We start from the raw sequence: 13,747 nt of genomic DNA, 5'->3' as shown, positions 1-13,747 counted from the left end.
TGCATAACGTCTCCGAAAGTCTGGGCCTTGGCTCCAGGAGCCTAGTCAAAGAACCACAGAGCGGCTTCCAGCCTCCCATTTTATGATTTGCTGGCAGGGGAGTAGCCCTGAGCATAAGCACCACCCCCCAAGTGACCCCCAAGGTGAGCTGGAAAGAGCAACCCCAAGTTGCTGGGGTGCAGACTCCAGGGGAGCAGAGTCCAGGCTGAGGCTGGAGAGACTCCCTGGGGAGCAGAGGCCCTGACCTGATCCTTGATCCTTTCTTTTCTGCCTGAGGCTCTGGCTGGCTCAGAAAAACATCCTCCCTTCCCAGCCTACAGCTTAGAATTCTAGCTTTTGCCTCTTCTCCCAGGCGTCACCAACGGGTGGGGGGAGCTGGCTTTCACGATCGGGGCAGGGCAGGGGGCGCGCCAAATGGTGTAGTGTCAGTAGAAGTGCTCTGAGCCCCAAATATTTTAAAATGTATTTATTTATTTATGGTAGGGCAATGCTGAGGATGGAACTCAGGGCCTCATGCATGCTAAGGAGAGGTCTCTAACTGGAAGGCAATTTTTCAAAAAACATTTAGCAGTGGGGTAGGAAGAAAGGCCCACAGCCCGGGCCCTGCAAGCTAGATGAACCTGAACCTGGCTCCGGAGACAATTCTACCCCCAGCTTAACCACTCTTCACTGGGCTTGTCTCCCATGCGGACATCCATCTGGATGCCAGGGCCCTGCAGAGCCAAGCGTTTTGAGGTCACACGTGAAGCTCTCTAATAAACGGGTCAGCAGAGACCCTGGGCAAGGGTGTGGGGCAGAAAGCTGTTTGTCTTCAAGCGCCTCGGAGGGCTGGGCAGTGTCGCCCAGGTGCTGCAGGCAACACCCTGAAAACACTTCTGCTCCCTCCCTCCAAGGTGGGCCGCGGGAGGAAAAGTCTAACACAGGCTCGGCAGGCGCCAAAGGTGCTCTGGGCCATGGCCGGGGAGCTGCCCTCCTCCTGTGCAAACAGCAAGGGCTTTCCCTGCTCCTTCTCGGAAGGCACTGGGGAGCAGGCACACGCGTCACCCCCCACCCGTCCCAGCTGTGAGCCTATCTTCCTGCTTTACGCAGCACACGCAGGACAGTCCCTAAAAAGCTGGAGGAACCACGGCTCCTTCTCTTGCCGCGATCCTCAAACTGGCCTGAGCGCATACCATGCACGTGGCCGGTGAAGGCCGCGTGCTTAGCAAACAGCTCTTGAATGAAGGCCTGCGTGTTTGCTTGCTGTCAAGTTCCTTGAAAGCAGAAACCACAGGTCCCCTCCAGCACCTCACCTACGAGGGAGGACAGGGACCTGCTCAATGCCCTGGCTGACAGGAGTTGCCTCCGCCACCATCATCCCCGCATTCGGGAGAATTTACAAAACAAGGGATGGGTTGGGGAACACAGACAGGGCTCCCGTAGATACACAGACCGAGTCAGGAAAGGTGTTTACTCTGCGCAGTGCCCCAGCCAAGGGGAAAAACAGCACCCAGCTGGAGGCTGCCCTGCTGAGCTTCCCCTGAGCTTTCTCCCTATCTTTACTCTCCCGTAGGTGGGGGTGATGAGTCCCATGTTCAGAGGACGCACTGTGCCCTGGGTCTCGAGAGCGGCAGCCAAGGATGTAGCATCCAGGTGGGATACAAAAGTCCCAGGTAGGCCGGGCGTGGTGGCTCATGCCTGTAATCCCAGCACTCAGGAGGCTGAGGCAGGAGGATCATTGTGAGTTTGAGGCCAGCCTGGGCTATAAAGTGAGCTCAAGACCAGCCTGAACTGCACAGTGAGACCCTGTTTCAAAAAGACAAAAAAGAAAAGAAAAAAAAAAGTCCCAGGTAGGGCTTGGAAGCCTGTCCTTGCCAAGCACAGAAAAAACAATGGCACAAGCTCTCACTCGTATGGGAGCTAAAAAAAAAAGGTGCCCAAAGAGTGGGACAGTGGTCACGAAGGCTAGGAGGGGTCGTTTAGAGGAGGAATGTGCTCTTGTGTTCTACGGCACAATCGTGTGATCAATGATTACAATTTATTACACATTTTATGAAGAACCAGAAGACAGGAGGATCCAGACATAAACGATAAGCAGATGGAAATGCTAGTTGCCCAGCTTTGATCATTATACATTATACACATGTAATGAGTTATCACCCAGTACCCCATAAAAATGTACAGTTATTATATGTCAATTTAGAAGAACTAAAGTCTCTCCTTACCCAGCCCCATGGGATGTGGCTTGAAGGGGCGTGGGGCCTGTGGACTAAATTCAGTCATGGCGGCCTCCTCCTTCGACAATTCAGAGCCTGTAAAACCAAGGGCCACAGTGTGGGCCTGGCTTCATTCTGTTGGCCATGACCTTGATCTCTGCTGACTGGACTTCCAGCCCGAAGGTCTACACATCTTTGAGAGCTCTCTGAGCCTAGCTTACTGCAGGGCACCGAGCACAACACAGCAAGCCACAGAGCAAGACAAAAGGCCCCGCACCCCGCCACTTACTGGGCATCTCTGACACAGGCCTGGGGATGGCGAAATGCAGCCACTGCTCACGTCACATTCTTACTAATTGGGCCTAATTTAACAGGCACTGCCAGCCCTCAGTGAACGGAGGAGTCTGGAAGGTAAAATCTGTCCAGCATCACAGCACAAGCCAGGATGCAGGTAGAACAAGCTTTGCCCAACACTGCAGCTCAGATAAAGGCTTCCTTATCCCCAGCTCGGGGTCACACAGACAAATCAAGGGCTGTACAGCGCATCTCCTCCTCCAGACGAGGCTGACAAGACTCCGGGCAGCCCGTAGGGCCAGCCTCCAGCTACATGACCAAGCAGCTCGCTTCCCAGGCTCAGGACGAGCATCCCCTTGCAGGAGGGACCTGGCTAAGCAGCTGCCGCCAGACGACAGGGGGCCCCGGAGGTGGCAACAGCCCGAAGTGCACAACCCTGCCCGAATAGCTCAGCGGAAAATCTAAGCATTTAGATGGCGGAGAAGAAAAAGAATGCACATTTCAAAGACAATCAAGGAGTCCTGGTTACTGAGGGCGCTCTAAAAGGGCCGGGCTCTGACCTCAGAACCTGTGTGGCCACCACTCGTGAGGGCACCTGGGATCCAGGAATCCTCCAAGGGAAAAACCTTAACCAAGGCTTGGGTCTGGAAGGGAGGAAGTAAACCAGCTACGCCTTCAGGTGTAGAACCATCACTCTCGGGGGAGGGGCAAGTTGTGCTTGGTTAATTTGTAAGAAATGGGAACTCCTGGGTGACTCCAGGGATTTTATCAACCTCCCGTCCCCGCCTCCAGATCAGGAGGTCAGCACATGGAGGGGCCTTCAGGAAGGTGTCAGTCAGGGACAGGGTACCCAGAGGGACGGGATACAGGACCGCAGAGACGACTTAGCAAGTCACCTGTCGCACGCACCAGACCCTCCGTCTAGCATGTTAGCGCTGATTCTAGGGAGACTGTAGTACTGTCCCATTTCTCAGATGAGGTGACTTGCCCAAGGTCACACTGGTCAGCATCCGGGGGCTCAGCCCACCTCACCTTAAGCCTGCAAGGAGGCCACACATGCCTGGCGCTTTCCCACTTCTGTTCCTCTGTTCCTTGTTCTCCCCCATTTTCAGGCAGCCTCAGGCAGAGCAGAATGGTGCTGAGCATGGGCTCTGGGCTCCAATCGGCTCCAACCCCTGTTCCTCGTCAGGGCCTCAGACAAGGCATTCTGCTGCCTCTGCTACGAAGTCACAGGAACCCACTGCAGAAGGTGGCTGAGTGAGGGTCAGCGAGACGACCGACATGGACGGGGCCTGTGGCCCACGGCCCACCCGCTTCCCCGCTTGAGGCGGTCAACCCCTGCCGCAGCTGCCCTTCCCCTCAGACAGGACCGAAGCCCGACTCAGCAAGAGAGGCAGAATCTCAGCCCTCTGCCTGGCTGTGCAGACCCAGGCAGTGCATGTGGCCTTGGGGCTCCTGGACAGGACGCACAGCAGGGACCCCCGGCCCAATGGGCACAGCACTGCCGACCACACACTCACCCTGCACCCCTGCCATCTGCAAGCCCAGAAGTAAAAACCTATCCCCGCCTGGCGCACACCCGGAAAACCCCCAGGCGCCCTTCCCGAGGCAAAGTCTGACACGGTGCCTGACCTCTGCCTCCACATTCAGGGCTCTCGGAGGGCACAGGCTGGCTTCACTGGCAGCCAGGGCCCCCGGAGACGTCAGGAAACAGGAACCGAGCCCTCCGAGGCCCTCCGACCCTGCTCCTGCTCTCCTGCCTCTACCATCTGCAGCCTATCTATCACTCAGCACTTGGGACCGAATTTCCCCTCCTGTCACCGCTGAGGCCTAATTTCCTCTCCCCGGCAGACCACGCTGGGGTTAACGACCCTCCCCAAAACCAGAAGACGGGAGGCTTCACTCAGCAGACAGAAATCAGCGGGACAGCAGGGAGGAGGCTCCGTGCTCCCCCGCCCCCGCCCAGGACTAGGAGAGCTGGGGTTGGGGTAACCCCTCACAAAAAGCCTAGAGGCCTCCGGGGTGGCACAGAGCTGGGCACGGCACCCCCAGTTCTCCCACAGGGGTGGCCAAGGGCAGTCTGGGGAGGCCAAACAGGAGGCTGTCACTGTCTTCAGATAGAGAGGTGTTCTCATTGAAAGCTGGGGTCTGTCTGCCTCTAGGGCTTTCTGGGAAATCCCTGCCTGCCCCCCGCAACACTAGTCAGAAGGAGAAAGCATTACAGACAGCTAAGTTCGGTAGAAATATTATAGACAGTCGGACAGGGTTGGGCCGGAGAGGTCCACGCAGAAGACAACTGTGGCTGGAGGGCCGGGCATTCACTGAAGGCCAGGCTTCAAGAAAAAGAACTGCTCACTCACGGCTTCCCTGGGATGAACGGCTGTGAGTGATATTCTAAGTAGGCGTCAATCACTTTACCCTGGAGGACTCACCCTCCCTGACCCCACCCCCCATCCAGGAAAGTCCTTGTCCGTCCCAGGTGCGCTTGCTAGGAGACTTGCTTCCCAACTTGATCCCTGTTTAATCAATATTACCCAGGCCACTAGACTTGTTATATAACCTTACTGGTCCACCGTAGTCTGGTTTTTTTGGGTTTTGTTTTTTTTTTGGTCTTTTTGAGACAAGGTCTCGCCATGCAGTTCAGGCTGGCCTTGAGCTCACTTTGTAGACCAGGCTGGTCTTGAACTGAGAAGGATCCTCCTGCCTCAGCCTCCCAAGTGCTGGGATTACAGGCGTGCGCCACCATGCGCAGCAAATAGCTCTCCCACTATCACTGACTCTCTTAGCTTTTTTGGGGGGTAGCAGGAATCGAACTCAGGACCTTGCACTTGCTAGGCAGGGGCTTGTGCCGCTGAGCTATATCCCCGGCCCTCCACCATGGTCTTGTGCCACCTCATACGCATCTTGGATTTCCTATTGGACCAACATTACCTAAGTGACAGCACTTGTAAAGCTGTCCCATTTTGAACCCACCTCACCTTGTGGCTTTGCTCAATAAACACCCTTGAGAAGCAGGGTTGGTGGGAAACCCACTTTCCGGGCCCCCTTCTGTCCCTCTTAGATAGAAGTTTTCTTTCTCTCAATAAATTCTCCCTGCTCTTTAACCACTCCGGTTCCTAGAATTCATCCCTTGAGTTCAGAGAACACAAACTCGCATTTCCAACATCAAGCAGGTTGGGAGTTTCTTTCTCCTATATCAAAAGGAAGTGGGAGGTGTCCTTATCAGGACGCTTGGGGTGAAGGAGCTACCCACAGCAACTTCTGGATGGAATCTTCCACTTTTTTAAGTTACAAATGACTGTGAAGGAAAAGGGACCTTTCTGAAAGGTCACCCACTCCCATACTTGCAAACTGTGGAAGTGTGATGGGGCCCGGAAAGTGGGTTTCCCACCAACCCTGCTTCTCAAGGGTGTTTATTGAGCAAAGCCACAAGGTGAGGTGGGTTCAAAGCCCCATCACACTGCCCAGACTTAGAAGGGCTTCAGTATCTGACCTTCGCTTTTCTGGCCTATGGCTTCAGTTCAGCAGGATAACCATGTATCCCGGAGGCTATGGGCTAGAGCCACAGCCTCTCTTCTTCTAGTTATTTAATTAAAAAATTTAGGCGAGCTGGACCTGGTGGTGCACGCCTGTAATCCCAGTGCTTGGGAGGCTGAGGCAGAAAGATCCTTGAGTTTGAGGCCAGCCTGGACTACATAGTGAGTTCAAGGCCAGCCGGAACTATACAGTGAGATCCTGTCTCAAAAATAAAATAAAATAAAATAAAATAAAATAAAATAAAATTCAGTTGATAGATCCCCCAAAGTGAGCTCATTACATCATTTCGCAGTTCTGTTTTTAATTGTTTGAAGAATCCCCATTCTGTTTTCCACAGTGGTTGTACCATTTTATACACACCAAGAGACAAAGACCATGTGATTCAACAGATAAGGAGATATCTGACGTGGCCAAATTCATAGAAACAGAAAGTAGGATGGCAATTACTGGGTAGAGAAGCAGACTTGTTGCAAGGGGTGTACACCCTTGGTTTTGCAAAATGAAAAAGTTCAGAAGATGTGTTTCACAACAGTATGAAGAGTTATGAATAGTTAACACTAACTACTGACCAGCACTTGAGAGGCTGAGGCAGGAGGGATCGCCTCGAGTTCCAGGCCAGCCTGGGCTACCTACACAGTGAGCCCCTGTCTCAAAACAAAAACAAAAACCTTGTTAAGACAGGAAATTTTACGTTTGTGTTTTACAGTGGAGACTATTCAGGGCTGGGGTGCAGCCTTGGGGTGCAGCATGTTCTAGTGCCTGTAAGGCCCTGGGCTCAACCCTAGCACCAAGATGCCTGAGGAAGTTCAAAAGCCTGCCACAACTGTGTGTGGACCTCCCCGCCCCAGAGCTGGAGGCAGAGTATCTAGAAGTGGCAGTCCCAGGTAGGTGAAGCATCCCTGCTCTGAAAATCTGGAACGCTGCATCTGAAAGTCACAAAAGAAAATCCCACACACAATCACACGTCAGGTCACAGTCAAAAACACAGGGCCGCTAAAAGTATTGTGTAAAATTACCTACAGGTTTCGTGAATAAGGGGGTATGTACGTGCAACAAATTTCACATTTACTACTCGGAACCCACCCCAAAGATATATCTCATTATGCATATGCAAATATTCCAAAATCTTAAAACAACCCAAAACACTTCTGAGCTGAAGAATCGTGACTAGAGGAAATCCAACCTGCGGTGGCAGGTTTTGGTTTGGTTTTGAATTTTTTGAGAAAGGGTCTCGCCATGTAGTTCAGGCTGGTTCTGAACTCACTATGTAGCCCAGGCTGGCCTCAAACTCAAGCATCTTTCTGCTTTGGCCTCTGGAGAGCTAGAATTACAAGTGTGTACTACCATCCCCAGTTTTTGGGGTTTTTTTTCCAGGAAATAAACTCAGAGACCACTGAGCTGTATCCCAAGCCCATTTCAAAAATTATTTTTTGCTGGGCATTGTGGCACACACCTGTAATCCAAGCACTCAGGAAGCTGAGGCAGGAGGGTCACCACCAGTTCAAAGCCAACCTGGGCTACATAGCGAGTTCAAGGCCAGCCTGAACTACAGAGTGAGACACTCTCAAAAAAACAAAAAGAATTTTCTTTTTGAGACAACCTCACTAAGTTTTGGAGGCTGACCTTCCAATCCTCCTGCCTCAACCTCCTGAGCAGGCGGAATTACAGCCTTGAGCTAACTCTTCATGAAGATTTAGTGTGTGCCAAGCAGTATTCCAAGCCAGCCTTCAGAGCCCACCTCAGAGTCACACACAGTTCAGGGCTGATGCTTCAGTTAAGAGCTGGGCTCCGCAGTGGCGCACTTGGAGGAAGATCCCTGCTTGGAGTAGCGCGTTCCGTGTCCGTGAGGAGCCACCCTTGGCGAGGACAGAGGCCAGTTCTCTCCTTACTCCAGGATCCACAGGACTTCGTGACATCTCCAGAGATGCACCTTTACCTCCTCCACTCCCTACAGGGAGCCACGGAAGGAGGCAGACACACTTCCCGTGTTCTCCTGGAGTCCCCACCTCACTTCTCCTCCCCCTCACCCCGGATCTGGCCAGCACCCCACAGACTCCACACCCGGACTGGCACACACACGCCCTCGGGGGTTCTGCCCCAAGAGCTGCGCTCCTCTGCTCCCCAAATCTTACACTTCCCCGTCCCTAATCCCCCAACACAGCCACATACAGAGTTCAGAGCTAGGCCCAATCTGCTAGCAACAACCAAGTTCAAGATGAAAGCCTTTGGCCCGAGGTCAGGGCCAGCCAAGCGCAGCATCCAAAACCCGGGAAGATTGTGTTTCTCTTAAGCACCAGACTATAAATAGGGCAAAACCCCAGGAAAATACTTAAAAGCAACAATCACCACCGCCACCCGCTTCCAGCGTGCTCCTTTAAGATTCCCCCAGAACCTTTCAACACTTGCAAATTTCTACCCTCCTCGGCTCTGTTCTCAATTACTGTGCAGTACATAATCATCCTAAGAGCTCTAGGAAAACTCTCAAAACGATGTAATAAAAATTCACTTTCCACCGGGGCAGTTAACTAAGGTGGATTCATCGATCCTCTGAGGGGTTTGTTTTGTTTGATTTGGTTTGATTGTGGCAGCCCTCAACTTCGAGTGGATCATAAATAACAAGCCAGTAGGAAGGGACCTTTTCTTCCCGCTGCTCACAAAAACCCAAACTTGCCTACTTTTCCCTTCTGCAGTCTGAGACGGTGAGAATCCAAGCTGGAACTAATGATGTGAGGCCTCTGGGATCCTCGTGAATCAAAAGATCTATTGTGCTCCCTTTACTTACAAAGGCAGTTAAGTGGACCCGGGGTTTTACAATTTCCACCCAGGCTTGAAACACAGTGTGTGGGGGGGAGGGGGTGGAGGGTGTTCATATTAACCCTCAGCTCTCCAAAAAGTTCTATGCACCCCATTCCAGGCATTTCGGTCAGATGTAAATATCCTACGCTGCAGGGTTCTAGTCTGCAAATTCGGGAAGGACGTGGTTGTTAGTAACAGGATGTCAGAATCTCAAAACTGGAATAGCCTTACTACGACTGCCGCAGGATGTGTGTACAGCACCAAGAGCTCAGAAAGTGGATGGACGATACACGGACAGCTCTGGAGTATGACAATGCACTAGGAGGGGAAGATGCCCACGGGGGCCAGGAAGTTTCTGGGAAGGGGCTACCCTCTTTTTCTTTTTTTTTTTTTAATCCTTGTCCTGCCAGGCATGGTAGCAGACACCTGTAATCCCAGCACTCAGACCTGTAATCCCAGCACTTGTCTGTAATCCCAGCACTCAGAAGACTGAGGCAGTTCGAGTTCAGGAGGCTGATCATTGCGAGTTCGAGACCAGCCTGGGCTACAAAGTGAGTTCAACAAGACCAGTCTGAACTGCATAGTGAGACCCTGTCTCAAGAAGACAATCAATCAGTACATGAATAATAAATGGTGTGGACAGGCAGGGGAATCCTCAGTAGCAGGCAGAGGGCTTGCTGGGCATGGGCAAGGCCCTGGGTTCCACAAAAAATAAAGATATAAATAAAACGTTTGTTGACACATCCCATGACACCTGAGAGCCGAAAGCCACCTCTCCTGTATGTCGCTGGGTTAGTGATGTCACACCCTCTTTTGTCCTCATCCCCCTCCCTTGTGGCGAGGTCCTGGAGAATCCATGAGGAGCGCACATAAAGTGCTTAATCGAGATGTCTGGTGCCGGGCGGGTGAGCTCAGTCCCCTCCTGTTTATGATCACTGTAAGCCACAGCAGGAGGCTGAGAGGGGCTGCCATTCCTTCCCTTCAGCTCAACCCTGTACTTTCAGGGGGCCTTGTGCAGGGACAGGGGGCTTCCAAAAGGGCAAGTGCAGAGGGCTGAAGTGATGCAGTACTTTGGTCCCATGGGCAGTGCTGGGCCAGGCAGGCAGCACTCGGGAGGAGCCTGCATGCGACGTCTGTTCTGCAGAAGGCAGAAAACAGAATTTCCCAGCAGTCCAGAGTGCAGCTGAACCAATTTACCGGGCTCACTTACAGAGTAACAGTTCAGCTGCTTCACAGGTCCAGAAGGGGGAGCCAAGGCAGACCAGGGTATAGGCTCAGGGGCAGGCCTGTGGGTACCCTCCAGGCTGTACCTCTGTGTCTCTGTGGCCACTTTAACTTCTCAGAGGGTCAGCTTCCTTATCTGAAGGCAGAACGTCACCATGAGGAGTAGCGCAAGTGCTGCACTTGAGAAGCAGCCTTCCTCACAGCTCAGTAAACGCCAGAGGCCGGCGACCTGGTGCTCTCTATCTTGCTCACGTCTCTCCTTTCCCAGAGCCTCACTAAGTCCCGGTTTTGCACTTGAGAAAACGGAGGTAAAGGTAAGTTATCTGGCTTGCACAGGGACAGGGCCAAGCCTCCTGAAACGCCCCCCATAGAATGCCCAACACAGAGTGAGGAGCGCAGTAAACTCTACCATCCCTTGCGGGAACCTCTGCAATACAGAAAACACCGATGCAAAAGCAGCAAGAGGCTGAGAGAGCTGCCACTAAAAGTCTGACACAGCAAGGGCTGCAGTAAGGATTGAAGATGGTTCAGAAAGGAGGGCAACCACGTGGTCTCAAGCAGGGGGACCCAGAAAGCCCGCTGGGTAAGCAAGGAGGAAGTGCCTGATGACTTCAGAGGTATTTCTAAAGAGAAGTCACTACCTCCCTTTCTTACTATTTGAAAGTGAATACAACTTGCAGGTAAGAGAAACAAATCCTAACCCAGGCTGCACCCTGACCCTGAAAATTCCTAGAGGGGCTCCCGTAGGATCACAAGCCAGTTCAGAAGCTGGGACACAACACAGACCCTCAGGTGGAAGATGCCCAAGCAGCCCGACAGGAAAGAAGATTTTTTTCAGTTTTCATTTTTCCTTAAACCAATTTCCTGAGACTGAGGCACTGCCCCAAGGCATAGATCGGAAAGCCTGGCAAGGCAGATTTGTGCAGATTAAAACTCCTGCTGGCAAAGGCTTCCACTGATTTTTGCTTCTTGGGTTTTTTCCTATGAAGGGAGGGGACAGTCCCAGTTACAGTTGATGAGTTTTTTTGGTGGTTGTTTTTGTTTTTATTTTGGACTGGTCAGAGGTATCTATGTTCAAGAACTTATCTATCTGTAACCACTGTCCAAATCAGATTGGGCTAATGCCCAAATCCTTCTAAAAGTTATCTAGCTGGGTGTGGTGGCGCACGCCCGTAATCCCAGCATTTGGGAGGCTGAGGCAGGAGGATCATTGCCAAATTCGAGGCCATCCTGGGCTACAAAATGTGCTCAAGGCCAGGCTGAACTGCATAGCCAGAACCTGTTTCAAAAACACATTAAAAAACAAGTTATCCACCCACTTTGGGGTGGGAGGTAATTGCTGATAGATCTGGCAGGACCTGAACATAAAAGATCTCTTGTCTGTCCGATCACCTTAAGGAAGCCGTCTAGCCTCCAAAGCTACCACCACCAGCTGCACCCGGCTGCCTAACCCCTTCCCTTCTCCTTCTGTTTTGAAGTTTATTTTCCCACATCCAGCCTTGAATTCTTTCCTTCCTTCCCCTCAGGAGCAGCAGCGCCAAGAGGGAAACACCCCGAGGGCAGCTCAAGGCTTTAGCATCCTCCCCTCCCCCCCAAACAAAGCCCCAGGGCAAACTAAACAAAAATTCTCCTCCGGAAGGATTGTTTCCTCAAGGGAAATCATAAAGCGACCCCCCTCCCGGCAGCAACACACACAAGACACCCCACAGAAAGAACCCGAGCGCTGTTCCGGAATTCCTGCTAGGAAGAGCGGAAAAACAACCAAGTGTCTTCTGAAGCTCACTCCCAACCTCACCTCCCCTCACCCTGGACACTGCTCCTACACAGGAGACGCCACTGAAATCCAATACTGCACCTGCCAGCCCTTTCACCCGTCACCAGAGACCTGTCTACAGTGGGGCATCTAAATGCTCACTTGTGCGAATGTGCATCCGGTCTGGAGACAAAAAGAAGGTAGTACCGGCAAGACATCACGTTTTCCAAACGCCTTTAACCCTACAAAGTACAGAGCAGGAAAGCGGAGCAAAGATGGGTTCTTTTCCACTCCACATACAGGAAAACCGAGGCACTAAGCGAGAGCACTCAATGTGCACACAGTGTTGGAGAGCTGTTAGATTAAACGTCTCTCCTCGGATCACCTCCCTGGTATCTTCCAGCCCAGGAGAAATGCAGTACCTTAGACAATCCACCAGGCTCTCCTAATGAGGGGAGATCTTTAGTGCTGACCAGGGAGGGTGCAAGGTTGAAGCTGAGACCACAAAAAGCTGGGACAGAGCAAGAGCCGGTCCCCAAAGTGGCCCAAGGTCCTGGCTAGCGCGGCCACCCCAGCTGACCCAAGTAAGGTCAGTGCACTCACTAGGAGGCTGTGCCAGAGCAGGCCCCCAATGCCAACCCTGAGGTAGCCGCCCGCTCCCCTTCCATACAGCCCTTCCGCCCTGAAAAGGGACCACCGGGGTTTTGCTAGCTGGTGCAACCTGCCGCGTTCACGAAGCTTAACTCCAAGCCCGTGAGGAATGCCTCCGAGAGATAAGCCTTCCTGGAAGCCCGACCTCGTCCCCAACATTCCAGCCACCCCACCAGCCCTCATTCTGTGCGCTCAGGCCCGAAAAGCCCCCCGGCTCCTCCGGGGCCCCGCGGTGACAGGGAGATTTCGCCCAGGTTTGGGTTTGCGGGAGAGGGGGCGGGCCTTGCACAGCTCGGCGGGGTTCAGAAGCCGGGCAAGGAGGCTCTGGCCCCAGAGCGGGGAAGTGCAGACGCGAAGGGTGGCACCCGGCTCGGCTCCCGGACTCCGGGAGCGTCTCCAAGAAAAGATAAACGCCTTTATCCGCCCCACAGCCTCCCTCCAAAATGGGAGGCACCCACACCGCGCCACCCCGGGCCCCAGTTCACTCGGGAGTCAGCCCCAAGTTCTCTCCCCAGGAGGGACAAGTCTCCGCGCGTGAGCGACCCCGGAGTCCCGCGCTGAGCGACAGATCCAGGAGGGGACTTGCCCTTACTTCACTCCAGGACCGCCTCCAGGGACTGAGGGTCATCACAGGCTGTACCCCTATAGCCCCAAACAGCCTCAGGTGTCTATGGGGGTACTGGCAGCGGCTCACCTGCAGGATCTTGTCCAGGCCCTCCTGGCTCAGGCACGGGAACTCCCGCTGGAGATGCAACTTCTGTGTATAATAGTTTTTCTTGGCCTCCTTCCAGTGCGGCTCCTCCAGCACCTCGAAGATCGCCGCCCCGATGGCCAGGTAGAAGATGATGGCCGAGGTGAGCAGAGGACCCCGGTCCACCATGGCTCTGGGGCAGCCGCCTCCTCCAGAGAGCTTCTTCTAGCCCCCGCGACTCCGCGGCCGCCCGCCCGCAGCCTCTGCAAACAGCTGTTTGAATTTGGAGCTCCGCATGCGCAGTGCCCTGTCCCCCCCGGCGCCGCTCCCGGGACAAAGTTGCCGGGCCAAACTGGGCCACCGATCGCGGGAGCTGAGCGGCGGGGCGGGGTCGACAAACACCAAGGGGAGTCGAGGGGGCGCGCCGAACCTGCTGGGCGTGAGAAGCGGGGTAAACTGAGGCTCTAACTCCGAGGAGACACGTGGATCGCTCCCCCGCGCGCTCCAGCCGTGTGCGCCGCGCCCGCCTCCGCACGCCTCTTTAACCAGCGCCAGGCCCGCTCTGCCCGCCCGCGCCGGACCTAGGCGGGGGCGGGGCCTGACGCC

The 13,747-nt window shown here is 53.8% G+C and overlaps 1 protein-coding gene across 1 annotated transcript in view; it reads right to left on the bottom strand.

The window, feature by feature from the left end:
* Positions 1 to 13,694, bottom strand: part of Kcnk5 (potassium channel, two pore domain subfamily K, member 5) — a 37,967-nt gene extending 24,273 nt beyond the window's left edge. Inside the window, exon 1 of the mRNA XM_005389600.2 lies at positions 13,145 to 13,694. Coding sequence (XP_005389657.1) covers positions 13,145 to 13,330 — 186 coding nt within the window. The 5' untranslated portion in view covers positions 13,331 to 13,694. The remainder of the gene's footprint in view (positions 1 to 13,144) is intronic.
* Between the last annotated feature and the right edge of the window lie 53 nt (positions 13,695 to 13,747).

Source organism: Chinchilla lanigera, unplaced genomic scaffold (genome assembly GCF_000276665.1).
Source record: "Chinchilla lanigera isolate Chin_1 unplaced genomic scaffold, ChiLan1.0 scaffold00036, whole genome shotgun sequence".
In the NCBI taxonomy this organism is placed as follows: domain Eukaryota; kingdom Metazoa; phylum Chordata; class Mammalia; order Rodentia; family Chinchillidae; genus Chinchilla; species Chinchilla lanigera.
Note: the sequence above shows the minus strand (reverse complement) of the source record. Positions and strands in the feature narration are given on the sequence as shown.